Below are 24,116 nucleotides of genomic sequence, written 5' to 3' on the forward strand. Positions count from 1 at the left end.
TATAACTGTTTTTTGTTAAACAAAATCAAAAAATTACATTTTCTCACCTCTGTCTTATATATGACTTAACTCCTCTTTAAAAGTGGGATTGTATTTTTTCTGTTTACATTTACTCTGGCAGTTTAAAACACAGAGGTGTCTTTTATTAATTATTCTATTTTTTTCAGTAGTTTTATATTTCATGTTCTGCAGAGAAGCAATATATTCTGTTACATCTAAAGCAAGAGAATACTCAGTTCCTTCCACTCAATTCAGTTGCTAGTTAAGGAAAGTTGGAATGGAAGACATGCCACTACAGTGTTCTCATTTCTTCATGTTTTGTTTTAAAGAATTATTAGTTCATTTTTGGGGCACCTGTGTTCTGTAGCTTTCGCATTATCTATGTGAAAGCCTTCCACTGTACAACCGATTATAGTAAAGGTGTAGGCCACTGCCATGTCAATTGGTGTGTTAGTGCTAGATGTTCATTAAAGAACCAAAACTTGTATTTCCGTTATTTGTTTAATTCATTTGTCTCCGCACCTCTGTCACCTGTAAGTACACATTTTCTAATGCCTCTGGGTTTCTAGATTTGATCTCCTTTAGAATATCTCTGTGCAAATGCACCAGAAAAACATTACTTCCACAGTCAATTCACTTTGAGAACACACACAAAATGCCCAGTAAAAATTGGTTTTGGTGAACATTACCCCTGGTTTCCAAGGTTTACGTTTCTGAACCCCTCAGCCAGGCTTTGAACAAAGTAAAAAAGTTAACTGCCAGATATGAAATATTTTTTTTCTGCTAACCTGCTTGGAATCGTGATGACTTTCTGAAGGGGCTCTGTAGCTTTCCCGTTCCATTCTCCCACGATCCATGTACTCTTCTGTTTCTTGGTCTGCAGAAGGAAGTGGCGGAAGCTCCCACCCATCGTAAAAGACAGGGAAGTAGGGAGGGATGGAGTCTGAGTCTGCCCATTCAGACCTTGAACGAAAAAAAGATGAATAATTCTGATTCTTCAATCAAAGGTGTGTGTATTATAATAAAGTTTGTGAGACTTAACAGGAACATTGACTGGGTTCTCTTACTCCTGCCCTTGACGATTAACACACACACACACAGAGATACTAGCCAGACAAAGTGGTCAAGTGGTGCCAATTGTCAGTCACTCTGCACTATTCCACATTAAATTCTCAGCACAAGTACTCACTGTCACCAGCACTAACAAACATGTGGGTGTCATCGTCACACACATAAAAGCAAAACTCTTTTGGTTATATGTCATTTACCACTTAAAAAATGTCTTACTTTTTCCGCAGATGTTCTAATTATTAAGGAGCAACCTCAATAGCCTTGATAAACCCTGTGGGAAAAGAACTGGCAATTTTACCAGCACTTGGTCCCCTTTTATTATTTCAATTACTATAGATAAACGACAAAGTATATAAAATATAAAAGCAATGTGGTAATTAATAATGTATAATAATACCAAATAGAAGAAAATATAGCAAAAAATAAAAACCTCTGGATATAAACAGTCATATAAAAGCTTACAGAAAATCAGAAATATTTTTGTCATAGGTGAAGTTTTCTGACGTCCAGATGAAATGGTCACACATGTCTCTATCTCTGACATCGCTTCCACTGTCATAGTTCTGTCATTGTCATCAGTGGTTTCTTAGACAAGGTGTATTAATGTTAAAATGCACACATGGGGTTTTGGCACATGTGACATTGCAAACATTTGATTGGCTCTCTTGTCCTAATGATGAATGACTTTGATCAAAGTGTTTGATCTTTAATTACCTCTGTACTTCTTCCTTTCTCAAGCTGTAGACTAATTCTGTATTGATATAAATTAATTATAACAGGTTCTGTGTCATCTGTACTTATTTCCCATTCTCAAGTCAAACTAATTTATTCAAAAAATGTCTGGAAGAGATGCATAAATTACTGGTACTGAACAGGATGAATGTACAAAAAAAGAATGCTTGTAATGCCTGTAATTAAAGTCCTATAAATTCAATACATCCTGGTTCATTTGAGAAAAGTAAAATTTAATATGAACAGTCTACAGTTCAAAAATTGAAGATTTTCCACTCCAGTACACAGTGAAAAAGAATAATTGTTTAATTCTGTTGACTATGCAAAAAGCAATACGACTAATTCCAGTAACTTTGCTGTTTTATATGCATTTTAGGCTCTGTCGACCTTACTGCTTTTCATTTAAACATTGCATTTATGAATAAAAAGATCTATGCCCACACTAGCATTTTTGCAAAAATGAGCAAATTCACCTACACTTGGTTTGAGTGCATTGGTGGAAAAATCCTTGAAAGGATGGTAATTCCGGCAGCCATGGGATTTATTACAAAACTGTAACAATCAGTAAATTATTTATCATTTGAATATGTATGCAGCATTCAGACTGTACAAAATGCAGTTTAGATGCATGCAGGTAGCCACCACAAGTGCCATGGAAAGCAGCTCTTCTATGCCCGCTATGTTGGAATATGGTTTTCTGCCACGGAGGGTAACCAATCAGGGAATCAGATGTTGTAATGAGTAGGACCCAATCAAACAAGGGCCCAAAATAAACACAATCCAATCAGAGTAGTGTGGACAAAAGGTGAAAACAGAGACTAATATCTGCATTTGTAAATAAAAATGTAGTAGTGTGGATAAGGGCTGAGTCAACACATTATTTTCCCATTCTTAGTATTATCCAGTATTATCCCTTTCATGCCACCATGAGATAATCACACCCTGCACTGGTAGTTTACTCCCTTTTAGTATTCAATATTTGACCGTCCAAGTATCTGTTACAGTGTAAGGAGAAAAACAATGGAAATCTACACTGATGGGCTTAAAACAGGACTATGATTAGTGGGCCAAAGTCAAAGCATTGCAATATTGTCTGTTTTTGTAATCCAAGGCTTTGTGTTTCCTATATTTATTATTATTTAGTGTTGTGCTGATATTATTTTGTATCCAATGTTATGTATTTGCTTTTCCGTGTTATTTGTTAGCAGTTTCTGTGAAGCACTTTGATCATGGGAAAGGTGTTATATAAATGCATTATTCTTACTATTATCAGGACAGTCAGGATCAGGCAAAATAAAATGCAATTCAGAACCAAAGTAACAGAAAAGTCAGCAGGCACACAAGAAATATAAAACATGAGATTATTAAACACAAGGAATGAGAGAGTGACTTGGCAGTTAAAAAAGTCTGAATATAAATGTTGGAAGTTATAGCTGAACAGCAACTGGTTATAACAGCTGCAATCAGGAATGTCACTAGGTTGTATTAACTTACTGTCACATTATTAATAGTTTTAGGAATTAATCAAATTACTAGAGTTGTAAATTTCTTTCTGTTATATTTTGATTAAATTACTACACAATCAGGATTCACTGCTGTAACGTATTTGCATGGTAGAATTATTACATCTTCCCCATTGCTTGTCTTTGTTTGTTACTGTATATATTTTCAGAGGTTTTTGCTACTTCTTACTTTGTGTCCACAGTTTGCTACTTAATTTCCATTACTCGTAACTTTGTATGTATAGGCTTCCATGGATTACAAACAACTACTTTACGAAAATTGGTGTGTGTATACGAAATAATTCATTTAATGCCCTGTTTTGTCTTAGAAGCCACAATGCAGCTGAATTTTCACAGTTACAAAGACAAACATAGAGGCAATTGTGAAAAACTTGGAAATGACCAAGAATGATTGAAAGGCCATTCATTTGAATGAGAAACTTGTATGATAAAGCACAGGGAAACAGCCTTATTAAACAGAATTTAATGGAAGGTAATGTCTTATTTGGATTTGTTTTTATGACTAATGTTTAAGTAATTCAGTTAATTTGCATCTATTTTTGGTGCTATTTAAACAAAAAACTGGTGCTGTTTTGGGGCCAAGGAATGATTAAACATGTTTTTTATTTAAATTCATGATAAATAGTTTTTTGTGTTTTGAAAAGTCACCTTATAAAGGAGTAATCAAGTTTAGATATGTAAAGCGAGGGAAGCCTGAACATTTAATTAAATTCTCCTAAGATTTGTTTGCTTTAGATTAAATCTGTGTGCCAAAATATCCTACCTCATTCAATCGATCCATCCATTATCCAAACCGCTATATCCTAACTACAGGGTCACGGGGGTCTGCTGGAGCCAATCCCAGCCAACACAGGGTGGAAGGCAGGAAACAAACTCCTGGCAGAGCTCCAGCCCACCACAGGGCGCACACACACACACATCCATACACCAAGCACACATTAGGGACAAATTAGGATCGCCAATGCACCTAACCTGCATGTCTTTGGATTGTGGGAGGAAACTGGAGCACCCGGAGGAAACCCACACAGACACACGGAGAACATGCAAACTCCACGCAGGAAGGACCTGGGAAGCGAACCCGGGTCTCCTAACTTCGAGGCAGCAGCGCTACCCACTGCGTCACCGTGCCGCCTTCTACCTCATTCCAATTATCATATATAATCATGCTGAAATGACTTGCAGAATTATTTTTTAAACTCTAGAATTGTTATGATTACTCCAAACCTACAAAACACCTTGCCCAACATGAACCTATGATAGATAGATAGATAGATAGATTACATTACTTAATGTTTTAATTAAAATAAGGAAACAAAACTAGAAAGTTCAAATATAGAAACACTAAATTTTAAATAAGAGTAAAGCACAGAATGGAGCTCAAGAACACAGTTATTGAGTGTGAATGCAGCCAGTGTCCTTAACAGGGCTCACAGGTAATTGGTGAATCAAGACAACAAAATGACAAGAACTGGATTATGGGACTGGGGAAAAATTAAAAATGCTCAAAAAATGTAAACCAAGAAAAACAATGCAGTGAGGATAAACTGCAAAAACTGCAAAGCTTTCATTAGGTTTAATTTAAGAAAAATAGCAAAGAGCCTCTCTAGAATTTCTGTATACAGTATGTTATATTTTAACTGGTAAAAGGTTTATGGTGGTATTGAAGCGAGTCATTGTCAGAAACATTATTTGTCTTTGTACTGCTCTACAGGACCTCTGTGTGATGATCTCATTTTAATTAGGTAGAAGAAGTTGCTAGGAGTGCCAGTCTAAGCCTTGATCATATAGGCTTTGTTCACAGTCACGTTTTTGTTGAATTTTAGCATTACACTGCACACTATGAAATAATTTCTTGTGTTAAATTACAATTCATCTTACACTTTCATTCAGAAATCACTCATGACTAAGTTCTCTTCCAAAGCAATTTATTTTTTAATTTTTAGATTTACAATACAGTACTTATAGCTAGTTGGTATGATGTTTTTATTTTACCAGTGTGTTTAATTTAGATGAATCATATATTCAAGAGAAATATTTAAAATATTCTTCCTTGTTTCATAGATTACTTGTTAATTGTCATGTTAAACGGTTTTTACTTGACCAGACACCAAATTGCAGATATTCAGCTTCATCTGATCTGAGGCAGTAGACTACCAGCCTCTCCACTGAACAGCTTGCCATTTTCAAATGTACTAGTCCACATGAAGCCATCATGTTATTAATCAAAGTTCCTCATTTGCACACTTCATTCCCAGATGGCAAACTCTGTAATCTAGTGCAAGGTAATGAAATGGTGGGCCTTATAAAATACCATAATCTGTCATGTGATTTTAGAAGGCCTAAATGTTCCAAGCTACTTTCATGTTTCAAGTTTCTTAATGGTTATTTAAAAATAGATACTGAAACTAGCAATGAGCTGAAATAAAGTTTTACTTTAGTAAAACTACAAAATAATAAAAAGTGTCATTCTTCCAATACTGTTGACCCCCCATCCCTTTTATGGTTCAGACATAATAACTGAAAAACCCTAAGGGCAAGGCTGCTGACTCCTGGCACCCAAGGTGTGGATTTCAAGGTCATCTGTATCTTCACAAAAGGTAGGGGATGATGACTGTCAGTAGCCTATTGCTTTAATGATTTGTTTACAAATTGACAAGCACTAAATAGATATTCAGCCAGACAAACCTGAGATAGGTGAAAGACAATACAACAGTCATAAGGAGATAAGGGGCAGTATGAAAAAACTGATTTGTAGGTGGTTCAAACGTTAAATATAAAATGCTATGAACCCTTCCAGAGCTTACTGTATCAAAGCAAAAAAGGACACAATCTTAAATGGACATAAGATCTGTTTAGTGCTTAAGAGGCAGGGAGATGGTTGATTCATTTTTTATTAAACTAGCTCACCAAGAGTCTTTAGTCCATTTTTATAGCTGTGCAAGAACTTTTTAAACAGTAAGTTAGATATATATAGCATTTTTCATACTGTAAAACTTATATAGAATAACATTGTACTTAAGTGACAAAATATTTTTCTTAATAAAAGTCTAAGAATATTGCTTTCAGGCTGATCACTGCTCATGGCTGCTATCCCCAATGTTTTCCACTCTTTGAGGAAAACATTAGCATGCGAATTAGCATTGACAATGGCTTTTATTTGACAGTATTTGATGTACAGGAATTTAACTTGGTAGCTTTGGAGCTACTTATAACAGAAAAGAACATTCCATACAAATAACATAAATATCATACTGTAAGTTAAATAACATATATTATAAACAATTTCAGAATAGTGCAACTATGAAGCAGATGTGCCAATGAAAGTGTGTATGTGTATAGTGTGTGCGTACGAATATATATATACATACACACACACACCTACACCTTTATATGTGAAAGAAGACATGAATAAACAAGGAAGACATTCTAAATTACTGGTTTGCGAGGACTATGACTCTGGGAAAGAAACTGTTTAGATGTCTGTTAGTTTTAGTTCAAAAAGCCCCAAAGCGAGTTTTTGGAACACAAAATGATCTGGGTAAGATGAGTCAGTGGTGAACCTTTTGCAGTGGCACTAGATGCATACAGGTCTGCAACAGAAGGAAGCCCATGGTCAATTATTTCCTCAGCAAATAATTTAGCTGTTGCTAAACCAAACCAGACAACAGTGGAAAATGTGATTACACTTTCAGTTATGACTTTGCAGAATTATACAAGGTTGGGCTGGGAAATGTTTAGTTTCTTTTGCTGGTGTAAAAATACATCTGCTTCCAGGAGGATGTGTAAGTAAAAGAGCTAATAAATGAAAATCAGACGTGATTGTTGCATAATGGACATTACTACACAGTAATTTCCCCTTAGGATTAATAAAGTATCTATCTATCTATCTATCTATCTATCTATCTATCTATCTATCTATCTATCTATCTATCTATCTATCTATCTATCTATCTATCTATCTATCTATCTATCTATCTATCTATCTATCTATCTATCTATCTATCTAATAGGAGGTACAGCCAACAAGATATAACCCACGGAAGGAGTAGTGAAAGTCTTGACAATAGGCATGTCTGAGGAAGGAGTATCAATGTTGAATAAGATGAGTGATGGAGAGAACTTTTACAAGACACATATCTGTTTTCAGTGTATTCAGTGGATAATGAAGCAAAGAAGATTACCAACTCTTAGAAGAGTTTTCCTTTCTGTCTCTTTTTAGGCAAGGGCTTACCTGGGTATGTTCCACGCATGTCCTAGCATCCTCCAGAAACTGAACTCTTCAGATGTGACGGTATTATTCATCAGGTCAATGGCTGACATGGTCAGCAGCGGGCTAAGCGTGGACTGTGCCAAGTCTTCTTTAGGACAGTTTACATGCAGCTAGGAAGAGAAAACACAATTTTAACTTAAGTACTGTGAAGTGATAAAGCAGTAGAGGGCTAGATGTGGCATTGCTGTATAAAGACATCTAGATGTGCTGATGCTTTATAAAGACATCTTCATTCCTTGACATTTACAAACAAAACAGACAAGGGAACTGCGGCTATTGAAGTGCTGAGGTCACTACTAACACCATCATCAGATTCTGAAGGCCTATGTCATATGTGAGAAGGTATAGTGTGTTTAGCATTCTTCATCTTCACTAGTGCAAAAATCTAGGCAGGGTCTCCTGAGGATTGATGTCCAAGAGCTTAGCTCACATTTCATGTGTTTTTGGTTATTTGGTAAATGCACCTTTAGCTGTATAAGATTTCCTTTTAAAATATCTGAATGAATCTTGAATAATCTACATTTTTTGAATATTTCATTTGTCCATTAAAGAGATTTTATTGTGTGGTATTTTGTAACTGACCTAGTTCTCAACAACAGCTGAAGAGAGGGTCTTATGGCCTCAGTGCTAGGAATCTAGTTAGGTTTCCCTCATTTTGCAAAGCTTTCTTCTGCATACATTTCTCTTAAAGCATTCATTCATTTTTTAATTTTAAGTTTTGAAGTAAATTAAAAAAATACAAATATCTCTTGTCTATCAATTTTTTATCTATCTATCCATCCATTCTTCGGAAACATTTTTTCAATTACTAGGTTACAGTGAACTAGAATTTTTAACTTTAACACAAGGAAGGAACTTGCCCTTGAAGAGACTCCAATCCACCACAGGGCACTTTCAAACAACTGGGGCAGCAGTAGCTCAGTCGGTAGAGCGGGTGGTCCAGCAATCGGAGGGTCGCAGGTTCGATCCTGGCTCCTGGCATGAGAATGCAGCTGTTGTGTCCTTGGGCAAGACACTTAACCTACCTTGCCTGCTGGTGGTGGTCGGAAGGATTGGTGGCGCCAGTGTTCGGCAGCCTCACTTCTGTCAGTGTGCCCCAGGGCAGCTGTGGCTACATAGTAGCTTATCATCACCAGCGTATGAATGTGTGTGTGAATGGGTGAATGACTGTTGTGTTGTAAAGCGCCTAGGGGGGTTCTTGAACTCTAGTTAGGCGCTATATCAAATACAGGCCATTTACCATAACTGAGTCACAATCTAACCAACATGTTATGGGATGTGTGAGGGATAACCAAAAGCCAGTAGAAACTCCATGGGGATGTGGGAGGAAAGGACCACTTACACATTAAGTAGAGGTTCCCGGAGCTGTGAGATGACAACACGAACTAGAGGGTCACTATGTTCATCCCAACTTTTAAAATTTATTTATTAATTGTTCATTCAACCACCCCTCTGTTATCTGTCAAGAACTCTACCAGCGGTGGAGACGTTTTTATTGAAAAATCACACAAATGTACTATTTCTAAATAAAACAGAACTTTACAGATGGTGCACAAAACTGAAAAATTCCCTCCTCATCATTTATTCCACCTCATCAATGTAACTTTGAAATAAGCTAATAAGTGGCCCATTATTCTATTTTCACGGATATGCCTTGTTGCTTTATGCTGCTATTCCACATGTGTTTACTATCACAGTGTATATATGGTATACTTTTTTGATTTACAAAAATAAAAAACAAATACTTACAAATGTGAGTGAAGAGAAAAGAACATGAACTAAATCAGCAGGGCTAGGACTTTCAATTTTTCCTTCAAGCTTTCCCTAGAAGAATAGAGTGAAGCAAAATTGATTCTGAAATATGGAAAAGTATGAAAAACTTGAATAGTTAAACATAATACTTGTAAGTAATAATATTTCTAAACTCCAGCTAATGTATGCGGATAACTCAGTGGCTTACAAGCCAGCAAGACTGCAATAATTGTATTGCAGTGTGACATAGTAATTAAGATTTTAGACTTTCCACTCTGATAATGTGGTTTCAGATTCTACTACTGACATAGTGTGCCCATGAGCAACTCATTTCACGTCCTCATGTTCCTATTGGATAAACAAAAGAAATGTCACCAATCGTATTTCAAATGTTGCAAGCCGTCTTTTATAAAGGCGTCAGTCAAACAATAAGTGATAGTAACGACAATAATATGTAAGTTTAATTTACATTTACAATATATGATGCAGACACCCAGTATTTATGACAGAAACAGTGGGCTGAATCCTTTGACGCTCAATTAATAAACCGCCAACTCTCCATACAGTACACCACACAGACTGTGATTGAGAATGAAACTGAGTTTCCTAGTTCTATAAGGAAGCAGTGATGACCACTGCATAGGTTAGTTGCTGAAAAAAAGATTTAAGTAAAATGTTTAAAAAACTGTTACAAAATGTCATTATCAAGGTTACATTTCAATATATTTGCATACGATGGTAAAACAGTCTTCGACATTATTAAATTTAATAGTTAAAAAAAAGTAAATGCCAACAAACACAAGTCTGACATTTGAGATGATAGTGTCAAAGGAACATGTATGTTTCATGCTATAGTTCATCAGAATTACCAGCAGGTTAAATCCATATTTAATTTTCTGGATGCAGGCACCAAACTCCTCAAGTGGTGGCAGTCCTTCAATAACTGTGAAAAGAGAACATCAGGTCAAATTATGGTTAGGATTAGGGTAGGAGATATGGCCATTATTGGTAAGCCCTGGTACAACTTATTCCCTTTTAGAATTTAATTTTGTTCCATTTTTCATCCACCCCCTCCTATTATATAAAAAGATTTAAATAGAGAATACAATTCTTTAAATTAAGTAAATAATTAATTAATTAGAAAAATAATACTAATATGCATAAAAATATTAATAAAATGAATAATCCATAAAATCCTTTAATTCTTAAAAGCAACCAATCCCCCTAAAGCTTCATAAATCCCTAAATCCCCATCATAAATAAATAAATAATAAATAAATCAGTAATTACACAAATAAATGAATCTATACTAATAAAAGGCAAAGCCCTCACTGATTGACTGACTGACTGACTGACTCGTCACTAATTCTCCAACCTCCCGTGTAGGTAGAAGGCTGAAATTTGGCAGGCTCATTCCTTACAGGTTACTTACAAAAGTTGGGCAGGTTTCATTTCGAAATTCTACGCGTAACGGTCATAACTGAATACTACTTATGTACATATATACGACCATAGCCTGCAGCTCGGTCGCCGTGTGAGGTGGAGTTGCGTCCTCCATCCCCACAGCTCCCACGTAATTGACTGCCTGCCCATATAAGGCCATCCGTCAGCAGCACTAATCTCTTATTTATAAACGGTGCAAATATATTCACATGTACTTAACCTATATTACAACTATATACACATATAAATTAGACACCCAGACACACACAATCCCTACACGTTCCCCAGTCCTTTATGTGAACTTTCTTTTAAAAGTTTATAATCACATGGCCTGGGAAGTCTGCAGTGAATCCGGCGACCAATCCTGATGTGCACCGCGGACGTGTTTACTTAATTTACATGTAATAAAGTGATTTCACCGGCTCGGCGACACTTCCTTTATTATACTCGCAGGCAAATCCACAACTTCATAGAGACGCTGCCGAAAATGAAAGAATGCAAGAAAGCAAGGTAAAGAAATGGAAAGAATCTCTTATTTATAAATGGCGCAAATATATTCACATGTACTTAACCTATATTATAACTATATACACATATAAATTAGACACCCAGACACACACAATCCCCACACGTTCCCCAGTCCTTTATCTGAACTTTCTTTTAAAAGTTTATAATCACATGGCCTGGGAAGTCTGCAGTGACTTTGTAATGGCACCAGGCTTTAGATCGAACCTCTGCAAAAGAACCTCATTGAGGCAACTGTCTTCACTGAAACAGGCTCAGAGAAGACTGTATTTATTCCTCACATCCCTCTTATACCCTCTAACCTCCCATTCCAGTTCAAACGCCTCAAATTTCCAGTAAGGGTCTGCTTCGCTATGACAATAAATAAGTCACTGGGCCAGACTCTAAAAAAGGTCAGCATTGACTTGACACAAGATTGCTTCTCACTTGGCCAACTGTACGTTGCAGACATTTTACAGCCTTACAAGGATGTACATCCTTACATCCTAAAAATGTGTATTTCTCATACACAACATTTGCAATCATACTAATCATTCTCAATATTAAAATAAGCCTACGACAATTACATTGACAATCACATTGCGTTATTTTTAAAATGTTATCTTTTTTTTATAACTTCTTTAACACACTACTTCTCCGCTGCGAAGCGCGGGTATTCTGCTAGTGAATGAATAAAACTCTATATAAATATATAAAACAATAAATAGATTACTAAGAAAACCTTATTTTTCATTCAATCCCAATAGGAACAAGGTATTCAAAGAAATTATCCATTTATTTTCCGCCCATAATCTCCTTGTTTTATTCCACTGTGCCTGCTGCTCCAGGCCAAACATGATGGGTAGCAGGGCAGCATTTTGCAATACAAATGCCAACTACAGTACCTACAATGGCATACAGTTCAAACTTGTCCAAAACATGTTTTTTCATCTTAAAATGGGAATTTAGATAGATAGATAGATAGATAGATAGATAGATAGATAGATACTTTATTAATCCCAAGGGGAAATTCACATAATCTAGCAGCAGTATACTGATACAAAAAATATATTAAATTAAAGAGTAGTAAAAATGCATGTAAAAAAAGACAATAACTTTGAATAATGTTAGCGTTTATCCCCCCTGGTGGAATTGAAGAATCACATAGTGTGGTGGAGGAACGATCTCATCAGTCTGTCAGTGGAGCAGGACAATGACAAAAGTCTGTCGCTGAAGCTGCTCCTCTGCCTGGAAATGATACTGTTCAGTGGATGCAGTGGATTCTCCATGATTGACAGGAGCTTGCTAAGCACCCGTCGCTCTGCCACAGATGTTAAACTGTCCAGCTATATTCCTACAATAGAGCCTGCTTTCCTAACAAGTTTGTCCAGGTGTGAGGCGTCCTTCATCTTTATGCTGCCTCCCCATCACACCACCGCGTAGAAGAGGGCCCTCGCCACAACCGTCTGGCAGAACATCTGCAGCATCTTATTGCAGATGTTGAAGGACGCCAACCTTCTAAGGAAGTATAGTCGGCTCTGACCTTTCTTACATAGAACATCAGTATTGGCAGTCCAGTCCAATTTATCATCCAGCTGCACTCCCAAGTATTTATAGGTTTGCGTCCTCTGCACAGTCACCTCTGATGACCATGGGGTCCATGAGGGGCCTGGGCCTCCTAAAATCCACTACCAGTTCCTTGGTCTTGCTGGTGTTCAGGTGTATTAATTAAGGCGTTTTCTAGATATACGGTAGACTGAGAAATTAAGTGATGCATTTATTTCTAGCAGGATTGACTACATGGGTGGCACGGTGGCGCAGTGGTAGCGTTGCTGCCTCGTAGTTAGGAGACCCGGGTTCGCTTCCCAGGTCCTCCCTGCATGGAGTTTGCATGTTCTTCCCGTGTCTGCGTGGGTTTCCTCCCACAGTCCAAAGACATGCAGGTTAGGTGGATTGGCATATCTAAATTGGTGTTTGTGTGTGTCCTGCGGTGGGTTGGCACCCTGTGTTGGCTCCAGCAGACCCCCGTGACCCTGGATTCAGTGGGTTGGAAAATGGATGGAGGATTGACTACTGCAAAGTATTGTTCTTTGATAGCTTTCAATTAATTCTAAATGCTGCAAGAATTATTACAAGAACAAAAAAAAATATGAACACTTAACTGTAGTTTTTAAATCCTTACACTGGTTCCCAGTTAAGTTTAGGGCAGATTTCAAATCCTTTTAACATATACAGCCTTAAATAACCAAGGTTCTCAACTTCCCCTTACTTAAAAACCAGAGCGCACATTAAGATCTCAAAATGCCAGTCTACTTATGAATCCAGGGATTAATAAAGCAACAGTGTGAGGTTGAGCTTTTAGTTATATCTTAAAAGGAGGATTTTGCTTTGTAGATTGTACTATTACTATTGTACTATTGTATTGTATTCCTGACGAGGCAATGATAGATTGGCCATCTAGATCTGTGAAGAGGATTATTTGTATTTTGCTTTGTGTATTGTATTTACCCCATTTTTTTGACACCCATTCTCCCTAGCCCCATAGTTCCAGTGAAGGGTACCATTAATGGTATAACATACAAAAACATTTTACATAATTGTGCACCTTCACCTTTTAAGCAACAGTTCGAGGGAGGTCCTTTTCTCATTCAGAATGACTGTGCCTCAGAGCACAGAACCAGGTCCATAAAGACATGGATGAAATTCAGAGGTCTGCACAGAGCTCTGACCTCAGTTGACCTGGAACACCTTAGGGATGAAGTGAAACATCAGTATCTGACCTCAAAGGGTCTCTTTTGGATGAATGGGCACAAATTCATACAGACACACTTTAAAATCTTGTGGAAAGCCTTTCAAGATAAGTAGAGGCTGTTACGGCCACAAAGGATGAATGGGGTGGCTGGGGGTGGGGTGCAGAATGGGATGTCCAACAAGTTCATATGCTCTAGGTGTAATGGTCAGTCATCCATAAACCTTTGATCATATAGTGTATCAATGCAAAATTTAGTTTACTTTCAAAAGCATACATGAGCAAAAAGCAAACATTGTAAATAACTTCCATCTTGTGTCTGCTACAAAAGTAAGCAAAAGATTTCTGTGAAATGCTGTGAGCATGGGAAATGTGCTACATAACTAAAATGTATTATTATTATTATTATTACTACTGCTACTACTATGTTTGGTTAAGCCCTTATTGTCTCATCTATGATCATACTATCACTGCTTTACACAATAAAGAGCACATGGAGACACTCTTGGATATCTTTACAACTTGCCTCACTTAAACCTTTGGTTGACATTACACATGAACAGATGATGTGCATAAACATTAGGAGAACCTGAGGAAACCCATCCATCAACTTCTGAACCTGAATGATCCATTTTAGGTATCAGAGCCCAGCAACATTGGACACAATGCAGTAACCAACACTGGATGAGCTGCCACACTCAGACCAACGTGCCCATCTATCCATCCATCCATTATCCAACCCGCCATATCCTAACTACAGGGTCACGGGGGTCTGCTGGCACCAATCCCAGCCAGCACAGGGCGCAAGGCGGGAAATAAACCCTCGGGCAGGGCGCCAGCCTAACGCAGGGCACAAACACGCACACACACACACACACACCAAGCACACAGTAGGGACAACTTAGAAATGCCCATCTATATAATGTGAAACAAAGCTGAAGTAACCAGAGGAAAACCCATGCAGACACCAGAGAACTGTGAGAAATCCACTCATGCAGTGCTTAAGCCAGGATTCAAATTCAGGGCTCTGGATCTGTGAGATAGCAGTGTTAACTACTGGGAAAAAAATGTTACCCAGTTGAAGATATGTTCGTAATTCATGCAGGACAAAGGCTATACATCCTGCCACAGAGGAATTCTTAATTTAACAATCTAGTCCAGTAAATTGAGTATCCCCTATAAAAAAGTAAGTGAATGCAAGAATGACTTTTCAAATTGTAAGAATCTCTGAGAGTCACATGCATATTTAAGGATGTTAAAAAATAATAAATAAGTGAGGATGACTTGTACTCAAGTATATAACTTGCTTAGTTAGCTAAAAGCAGAGATGTCCTAATATCTCACCAGACATGTTTTCAATGCAAGCTTTGTTTCAGCAGTTTATTCCAGATCCTAATGATCCTTTATACGAAGAAGTACTTAGCTGGATGTTTGTTATCTCTGCATTAATATATGAATTGCAAGAAGATTAAATGAAGGTGATGCAGTTAAATTCTATCAGTTTTGCTTTAGAAAAAAATCTTTTTAATGCAATTCCTTTTACAGTTCTTTATTAAGGAGGTGCTGGAACAACTGTAAGCTGTTTTAACAGTAGAGTCACAAAGACAATTGTAAATCACTGAAAGTAAATGCCTTTAAAAGCAGTGTGAAGTGTCACCCTGTCAACTTTCTAATCTTAATTTCATAGTGTTCCAAAAATATTAAGTAAACATGGATGTTCTTTAGTTGGATGAATGGCCTGAATATACCTAAACCTTTCATTAAGTATTATAGAAAATTAAATTTTGTTTCACTCAGTTTTTCTAGATTTACAATATTGATCACTGTTACATCTATCTATCTGTATAAACTTTTATATAGTGCCTATCTATCTATCTATCTATCTATCTATCTATCTATCTATCTATCTATCTATCTATCTATCTATCTATCTATCTATCTATCTATCTATCTATCTATCTATCTATCTATCTATCTATATGCCTGTCACCTTACCTGACTTTTCTTTCTTTTTCTTCTTCTTCTTCTTCTTACCCAGGCTATGCGCCACCACAGCAACATTTACCTTGTTAATGAATACCTCGATGTCCTCCAGAACATGATTGATAATCTCCTACAGGTAGAGATAACATTTTAAAATGAAAACAGTGAATCACTTGGTGCCAATTTATCACCAAAGAAAGCCAAAGCAGGAAAAAGGATGTACTTAATATATGTACTTCTTGGTAAAGATAGAGGTGGGGGGTTAAAATGAAAATTCATGGTATGTATTATTACTATATATCTCAGAGTAAAAATGCTCCTCTCCTTTTATGCACAATACTGAATCAGTAGGTTGTTTGAATGAAAATAATCATTCTTGTCATTGTTTAAATGTCTGTAGAGCTCTTGAACAGCCATGAACAATTCCAGCGGTATAATTCCAGCACATCACATCTGGAAAGTTTTGTATTTCATCCAATTTGTATTGTCCATTGATATGTTGGCTGGCATGGTGGCACAGTGGTTAGGAGACCCGGGTTCGCTTCCCGAGTCCTCCCTGCATGGAGTTTGCATGTTCTCCCCATGTCTGCGTGGGTTTCCTCTGGGTGCTCCAGTTTTCTCCCACAGTCCAAAGACATGTGGGTTAGGTGCTTTGGCGATTCTAAATTGTCCCTAGTGTGTGCTTGGTGTGTGCCCTGCCCAGGGTTTGTTTCCTGCCTTGCACCCTGTGTTGACTGGGATTACTTCCAGCAGACCCCCGTGACCCTGTAGTTAGGATAAAGCAGGTTGGATAATGGATGGATGGATGGATTAATATGTCTGCCTCAGAATTCTACTCATTTATAGCCATATTCCAACTTTAGGGTTTTTGGTCTACATCCACTCTTAGTGGTCTTGTGTTTTTAGAGCTTAGTCAGCCCTACATTTCTGGCTTGTTCTCTACATGCTCCACTGGCTTGTAACCATATAACTGTAGGATGGTTTCACCGTCCAACTATTTGTATTCACAACTCTAGAGTTTGGGCCAAACAATTCCAAGATGGGATGGCGAGTTTGGTTTCTGGTTTGTTTAGCCACTTATACAGACTTTTTCTTTGAGTGGTGTAACTTGTTTACTCACCACATTTCTTTCTATAAGAAGGACGTTTTCATTTTTGCCCACTTTGCTCTTCTCCCCTCTTGGGACTCTCTGGTTGGAGAAATCAGGCATTGGAAATTCCTGTTCTGGTTCCGATTGGTTCTCTAGAACATATCAAGGTGTATGAAATTAAAAAAACAGGTAGGATGCCGGTGACAATGTGACCACTGAAAACTTAATGACAATATAGAAACATTAGTTAGAAAGAGAAGCAAAAAATATGTCTAGAGTCAGCAAATTAAAAACAGTGAATGAATCAATGATTCTTCTGTATGCAGTAGCTGCAATTTAATCCATTATTGTTTCTTATGTTTAGCATCCAAACATAATAACCAACCTTTATTTTTTGTAGCAACACTCATCGGATACATTACCTGTTCTTTATTTTTCATCCTCTTCAACAGCCATCTTTTGAACCTTCTCTTAGAGCATTTTTTATTTGCCCTTCAACACTCTTCCCTCACTTCTATATCTATTCATTGTCCTCTATTCCAAGCACATGTACGATGCCAGTTCAACAGCTGAAATATGTGTTTCTAACTCACTATTTCTCAGTATATAGACTACTTTTATTATTATTTTCTTTTACTAAGATAGCCTAATGTAGCCCCATTTTAAATGTGTATTTTATACAGAGTAACACCGGTTGTATGAATCACTGATCATAGTATTTTACAAAATGAGCATTTTCTCTTTAATATAATGTCTAGAGCAAAACTATAAACAAGAGTTGTCAGACAATACACTTCATGTACTCTGCTAGTCAAAAGTTTCGGCACACCCGGAAATTTTCAAGTTTATGATTGAAATTGATACCTGTTTTTTATTAAGATTTCATTGAATTCATTTTAAAATACAGCAAAGATATTCCTAGTGTTGCTAATGGCTATCACTGCTTGAAATGACTGAGTTTTCATTTACTATTCACTTATGACTGCAAATTTTCAGCTGCCATACCTTTAGTGTCCTAGTGGTCAACTCAAACTACATACTCTGATGTCCTTATCCCGTTATGCAATTGCCTGTCTGGGCCTTCCCTTTCTTTTTCTATCCTAGTCAGGTCCAGTTCAACTTATTCTCTCAAGAAGGTAACAGACACCTTTGTATGAAATTGGTTTCTTGGCAAACTGTCACGTGGAATAACCTTCAATCTGCAAAAAGCAATAGATGGACATGTAGCTGACTCATTTTGCCCATTTTTAAACCCAGAACTGAACTTAAGGAATGCCAGTACCTTGCCACCCAAGTGAACAGAATAAAAGATTTTAGTGGTGCTGATGCAATTACTAAAGCTTCTCTGATAACCAAATAGAATTTAAAATGACTAATTTAGGATAAGCTGAGGGTGTTTACCATTATGACATTGAAGGAATTGGTACTGAAAATGGGGCTTTGCAGCCATATGTGAACAATAAATTTAAAAAAAAATCAGTAATTTCAAGAGTAATAGCCATTAGCAACACTAGGAATGCCTTTGATGTATTTTTACATCAATTTAATGGTGCCTTGACAGTAAAAGGTATCAGTTTCTATTAAAAACATGTCTGTAGTACTAGGGTGTTGTACTGTGTTAGCCATTATGAATGTAGTGATAAGTCAAACAAAATGACACCTTTTATTGTCTAACTAAAACGATTACAATATGCAAGCTTTTGAGGCCCCTTCTTCAGACAACATGTAAAAAAAGGGCCTGAGTTGCCTTGAAAGCTTGCATATTGTAATCCTTTTAGTTAGCCAATAAAAGGTGACATTTTGCTTGACTTATCACTATATTAAAAACATGAAAATTTCTAGGTGCATCAAGACTTTTAACCGGCATTGTACAGGAATGATGACAGAGCAGGAGATGTGGACAGAATGGATTGTCAAAACTATTAAATATTACGGGAAAATAAGGCTGCTCCCTTTACTTTCAAAACTGCATCCTTTGAACAGACTAAAAGACAGCATCTGAAAAAGTAAAGACTCGCTGCACATCTTTGTCTTACCATAGTCTGGCACGTTCCAGTGAGGCCTAGGTAGCTCTGGCTCATTCCATTTCTCCACAGAGGGCAATGCAGAGGGGGTTCTGTTGCGGTATGGTGCAGGGGGCTGCTGGGATAGCATACTCTCGAGATTATTCCTAAAAAGCAAGAACAAAAAGGTTGGGTATTGAATTCCCAGGGTTTGGGCAATGCTAAGAGCAGTGTGAAGGATGTCATCAGGTATGTGCATGTTCACCTTCCTGAAGGCACCAAAGAAATGTTAGTTGACAGATGTAAAAAAATATTCCAATCATTCTCCAGGTACAGGAGGCCTGGGTCATAAGACTTTGTAGAGGAGGTACTGAGATTGGCGGTGCTTAAATTGTTAAAATGAAAATCTCATGGTGAGGATAGGTTGGCTTCCTAGTGCCAAGCTGGATAACCCTGGTTATTAGCCACAAAGCACAATATAATGTTTTACCTTATATTGTCAGGGCCTCCCTCGTAGTCTTTTGCCTCTAAAATAACCTTATCCAACTCATTTTGAATTTGTTCAGCCTAAATGAGAAATAAAAAGAGAAATCACATATCAGCTAATGACCAGTTGCTTTATTTTGGAATGTGGACAAGTCTAGGGATAACATTTGAACCACTGAGAGTAGCCTTAACTGTCTCAGAGACCTCCATGCCTATGTTAAAATGAAGCTCTTGATGAGCAAAAAGACAGAAGTTCATAGGCACCTGATGAATATAGATAGGGTTTAAATCATGGATTGCAGAACGGGGAAGGGGTGGATTGTCAGGGGGTCTTGGGCATCCATGGCCCAGCTCAGTCTACTTTTAGCCTATCAGTGACAAACCAGTGATTCAAGCAAAATTAAATTTTCGGCAAAATTTAAGTTTCACCTTGGAAAAAAAAACCCAACTTGTTTTGTGCCCAGTGAAATATACATTATTGAACCAGGAAGAAAGGTACTTGGTATGGTGCTATATATATATTTCCATTTTACCTGCCAGTTTATGACAGTGTTGGCACAGGGACTACTATTCCCATCAGACAACAGCAATGCACTGAGGCTGATGGGAGGAGGTATTATCATCATTTACAAACTTGCAAAACCACAATCTCATCAAACACTGCTACTAATAGCTTTTTCTTCTCATATAATTTGGATTACATCTTTTGTCTGGGAGTAAGTCTTTTTATCTCATTGTAGATGGTGTTTAGTCATGATACATTTCCAAAGCACTTTTACTCACATTTATTTTTATTTAGAGCCTTATCTGAGTCAAAAAAGGGTATTTTGTGATGTTTTATTTTACATAACCTATGTTGTGTGATTCAGCCCACAAGACAAGCTTAATTGTGTTGGTTGAAGGTACAGATAAGAAATACACTGAACTGTGTACACATGACAATAACTCTGAAATGAACTGATGACACTACATTTTTTTAATCAAAGAAAAGCTTTACTTTTTTGAAGATAATATTCTAGAAAGATATTGCATTTATATAATGCTTTTCCAGACACTCAAAGCATTTTACATACAGAGGACGAGCTACTTAAAACATTACCAACGTGCAGTATCCACCTGGATGATGCAACAGCAGCCACTTTGTGATAGTAGGTTCACCACATGTTAGCTGTTATGTAGTGAAGGGGTGAGAGAGAATATTATCCAATAAGAGGAAGACAATTATTAAAGGGCCAAAATGGATGAGGCTGTAATGGGCAATTTAGCCAGGACAGTGGGGTACACCCTACTCTTTACGAAAAATGCAAAGAGATCTTCAATGACCACAGAGAGTCATGACCTCAGTTTTACCTTTCATCTAAAGGGCAGCACCATTTTTACAGCATAGTGCCCCCCTTGCTACACTGGGGTTGTGTGATCCACACTCAGACCACATTAGAAGCATCCCCTGCTGCCCTCAGCAACACTTCTTCCAGCAACAACCCTGTTTTTCCTGGTTGGTCTCCCATCCAAGTATTGGTCAGGCATGAACACGCTTAGCTTCAGGTAAGTTACATGTTGTGAAATGCATGTGGTTTAAAAAAGCCAACGCTGATGTCCACCTACATATCATTACTAAATGCGATAGTGATAAGCAATGATGAAATTGTTCAGAATATGGTAGAAAGAGAACAGTAAAGGATAACATTGCTAACTTTTACTGTTTACTTTTGGTAGTCCATTTTTTGATGAGTCAAACATAATTTAGGCTTAGATATACAGCATAGCGATTTGTAAAAATTTTAAATCAACATTGAATCATTTACAATCTTATCTTATAGTAGTGGTGTCTAATAATACAGCGTCCCCGTCGACTCCATCCTTGCAGCACCTACCACTGCATATGCTTTCCACATTCCATGGCTTAAATCTCTCAGTGGTCACCATATAACCTATAGTAAATCACTTTATGGAACTGTGCTCCTGATATAACCAAATTTACTCAATTATCCATCTGTTCTATTAGACCACTTAAATCTGTTTACGGGATTCAGGAAGCTGTAGCCTATGCTCGCAGCACAAATCAACCCTGGACAAGCCATGAGTTTATTGCAAGACACACCTGCACAACAACTTAGAGACTCCAATACACCAAATGTACTTGTGTTTGATATGTAGGAGGAAAGCATGAGTACTAAAAGCAAAAATGTGGATATGGGGAAAACAATCAAAAATCAAATTCAACACTCACACTGACCATGCAAGCAGACTCCTATAGTTTTAAATTAATGGTAATAATTAGTGCACTAACTTGCCATCCTTAAGATATCCATCTCTTTCATTTTTTTGTGATGTTCCTGTAATTTGGGGTGATAATGCCCCTTTAAAAGCACTATGAATATAATAAAAATATGATGTAAACTCAGCAGTAAAACAAAAACATTCGTCATCCATAATGTAATATTAACAAAATCATTCATTTCCAGGTTAGTCACACAATTATTTAACCTTTGAAAGCTGGTGGAGTTTGTGCCCTCTGCTGGTTTTTTAAAAGGGAGTCACACTATTTTTTAAAGCTAATTCCTTTTGTCCTAGGATCCATAGGAGTGCAGCAAGACGCTTTAAAGCTTTGCAATGCTTGAAAGACAGCCTCCGTTCACCAGCTGATATGTACTGTATTCGATGCGGAGTTACTATGTGATTTCTCTCTTCATAAACAAGTTGGAATGGCATAAGTGAGAGTGTCCTGTGATGAAACAGCAATATGTTCAATATTACTTTTTTGAATGGTGTACATTACAATAGGTTTGTCTCCTATTCCCTTTATCCCTGAAATTAGAAAAAACTGGGTTTTAAAATATACAGTATGAATCTTCTGTATTGTCCTGCGGATGCTGTATCTAGATGAATGGAAGATATATGGGTCCACAAAAGTTTTTACCACTTGTTGATCATACTGACAAATTTTTCATTTATGTTATTTCTTTTTTTATATACACATATAAAATATATATGTCTATACTGGCAGTCACAGTCAATACACTTTTTCTCTTTCAAGTGAGGTAATTGTGGAGGTTTACCATCTGTTGGACCAAGTTCAGCTACCCAGATTCTCACAGCTACTCACCCCAAACTCATCACACTGGAAGAGCAGCACACTTTTTCGTCTCTTACTTTTCTCTTGGACCGTCACTGATAAAATGGAACTGTACACACAGCTGTTGATGACAGCTTGGCAATCCAGAATGCTGCTCAGAGAGAAACACTCCAGTTCCTCCTGGATGCAGAAAGCCAAAGACATTGACAGGACATTTCAGATTTCCAAATGCTTCTACAATAGTCTCAGACATATCTGACCATCACTTAAGACAATCTGTTTACCTTAGCTTCAATGTCCATTAGTTGCAGGCTACCATTCTTCACCTGGAGAATCATTTCTTGTCCCCACACACGACCCCTAGCATCCAGGAGCTTGAGTCTGGATATGCAGTCATCCACTGTCTTCAGGTCCTTCTGGTCAAGCTCACATGAGAACAGATGCTTTGTGTGGAACATGTGAGGAAGGAGAGGAGGAATACGTCATGTTTGCTTTATCTTACACCTATGATTGCTCACTTTACACTACCAATTTGAAGGAACTCACCTCGACCCTATACTCAACATTGCGGACTTGTTTGTTCACCTCCTCAGCATATTCTTTCCTCTGCTCTAAATGAATAAATGTAGAGCCTTGTCAGTCAAAACCTAATATATTATTTATATATTATGTATAATATATGATATATTATATATATTTAATTCATCATATTTAATTTCAAAACAAATGAAAATAGGTAGTGTTATTCATAACTTTTCTCAGCAACTTAATTTCTAAATGACACAGAGCAGGTTTTCACTTCACCTTGTTTCCTCCAGAAAAGACTGAGAAGTCACCAAATAGTTACTGGGTGAGTCTTAACATGTCTTCAGATAAGGCTATGATATCCTAAAAGAACCTTGGTGTGATCACATGTATTTTCAGTAATATGTGAGAGACAACAAGCAATTCTGCTGTGACTATGACAGTTTTTAGAGTAAGAATGTGTGATCAGCTTATGTCTTTCAAAACAGACTGAGAGATGCTCTATGTAATTTAGGACATGTCTTCAGAAAAGGATATGAGACTACTGAAGAGAAGGGATCCTTCTGCTGGGCCCCATCTCCTTCTCTTTCACCAGAAATGAGAGCAAAGAGACACCAAGCAGTCCATGAGTTACTATGGGCAAGTCTTTGGAAGAGACTTCAAGATCTTAGTTGGACTCCTATTGCTCCTGTGCAAGGCTCCATTTCATCTTGTGTCATTCAGAGGAGGTAATGAGAACTCAAAGAAAACTGTAACACCAGGCAGTTCTACAGTCAAGATTGTGTCTAATAATGCATATTGAGAACACTAAATGGTCTCTAAGAGGCTGTAGGCAAGTCTTCTTTGGAGACAAAGAGGAGGATCATTAAGTTACCTTGTAAAGATTCCAGTCCCACTTTATATCATTAA

The 24,116-nt window shown here is 37.3% G+C and overlaps 1 protein-coding gene across 2 annotated transcripts in view; it reads right to left on the reverse strand.

Annotated features, from left to right (window-relative positions):
- Positions 1-24,116, reverse strand: part of eps8l3b (EPS8-like 3b) — a 54,289-nt gene that overhangs the window by 11,444 nt on the left and 18,729 nt on the right. For both annotated transcript variants that reach the window (XM_039748580.1, XM_039748579.1), the window contains exons 4-14: positions 23,229-23,293; positions 22,967-23,125; positions 22,713-22,862; positions 19,611-19,687; positions 19,154-19,287; positions 17,148-17,269; positions 16,040-16,157; positions 10,218-10,291; positions 9,346-9,420; positions 7,558-7,706; positions 789-963 (exon numbers count right to left, since the gene is read on the reverse strand). In XM_039748580.1, coding sequence (XP_039604514.1) covers positions 789-963; positions 7,558-7,706; positions 9,346-9,420; positions 10,218-10,291; positions 16,040-16,157; positions 17,148-17,269; positions 19,154-19,287; positions 19,611-19,687; positions 22,713-22,862; positions 22,967-23,125; positions 23,229-23,293 — 1,298 coding nt within the window. The remainder of the gene's footprint in view (positions 1-788; positions 964-7,557; positions 7,707-9,345; positions 9,421-10,217; positions 10,292-16,039; positions 16,158-17,147; positions 17,270-19,153; positions 19,288-19,610; positions 19,688-22,712; positions 22,863-22,966; positions 23,126-23,228; positions 23,294-24,116) is intronic.

This window comes from Polypterus senegalus, chromosome 3 (genome assembly GCF_016835505.1).
Source record: "Polypterus senegalus isolate Bchr_013 chromosome 3, ASM1683550v1, whole genome shotgun sequence".
Classification (NCBI taxonomy): domain Eukaryota; kingdom Metazoa; phylum Chordata; class Cladistia; order Polypteriformes; family Polypteridae; genus Polypterus; species Polypterus senegalus.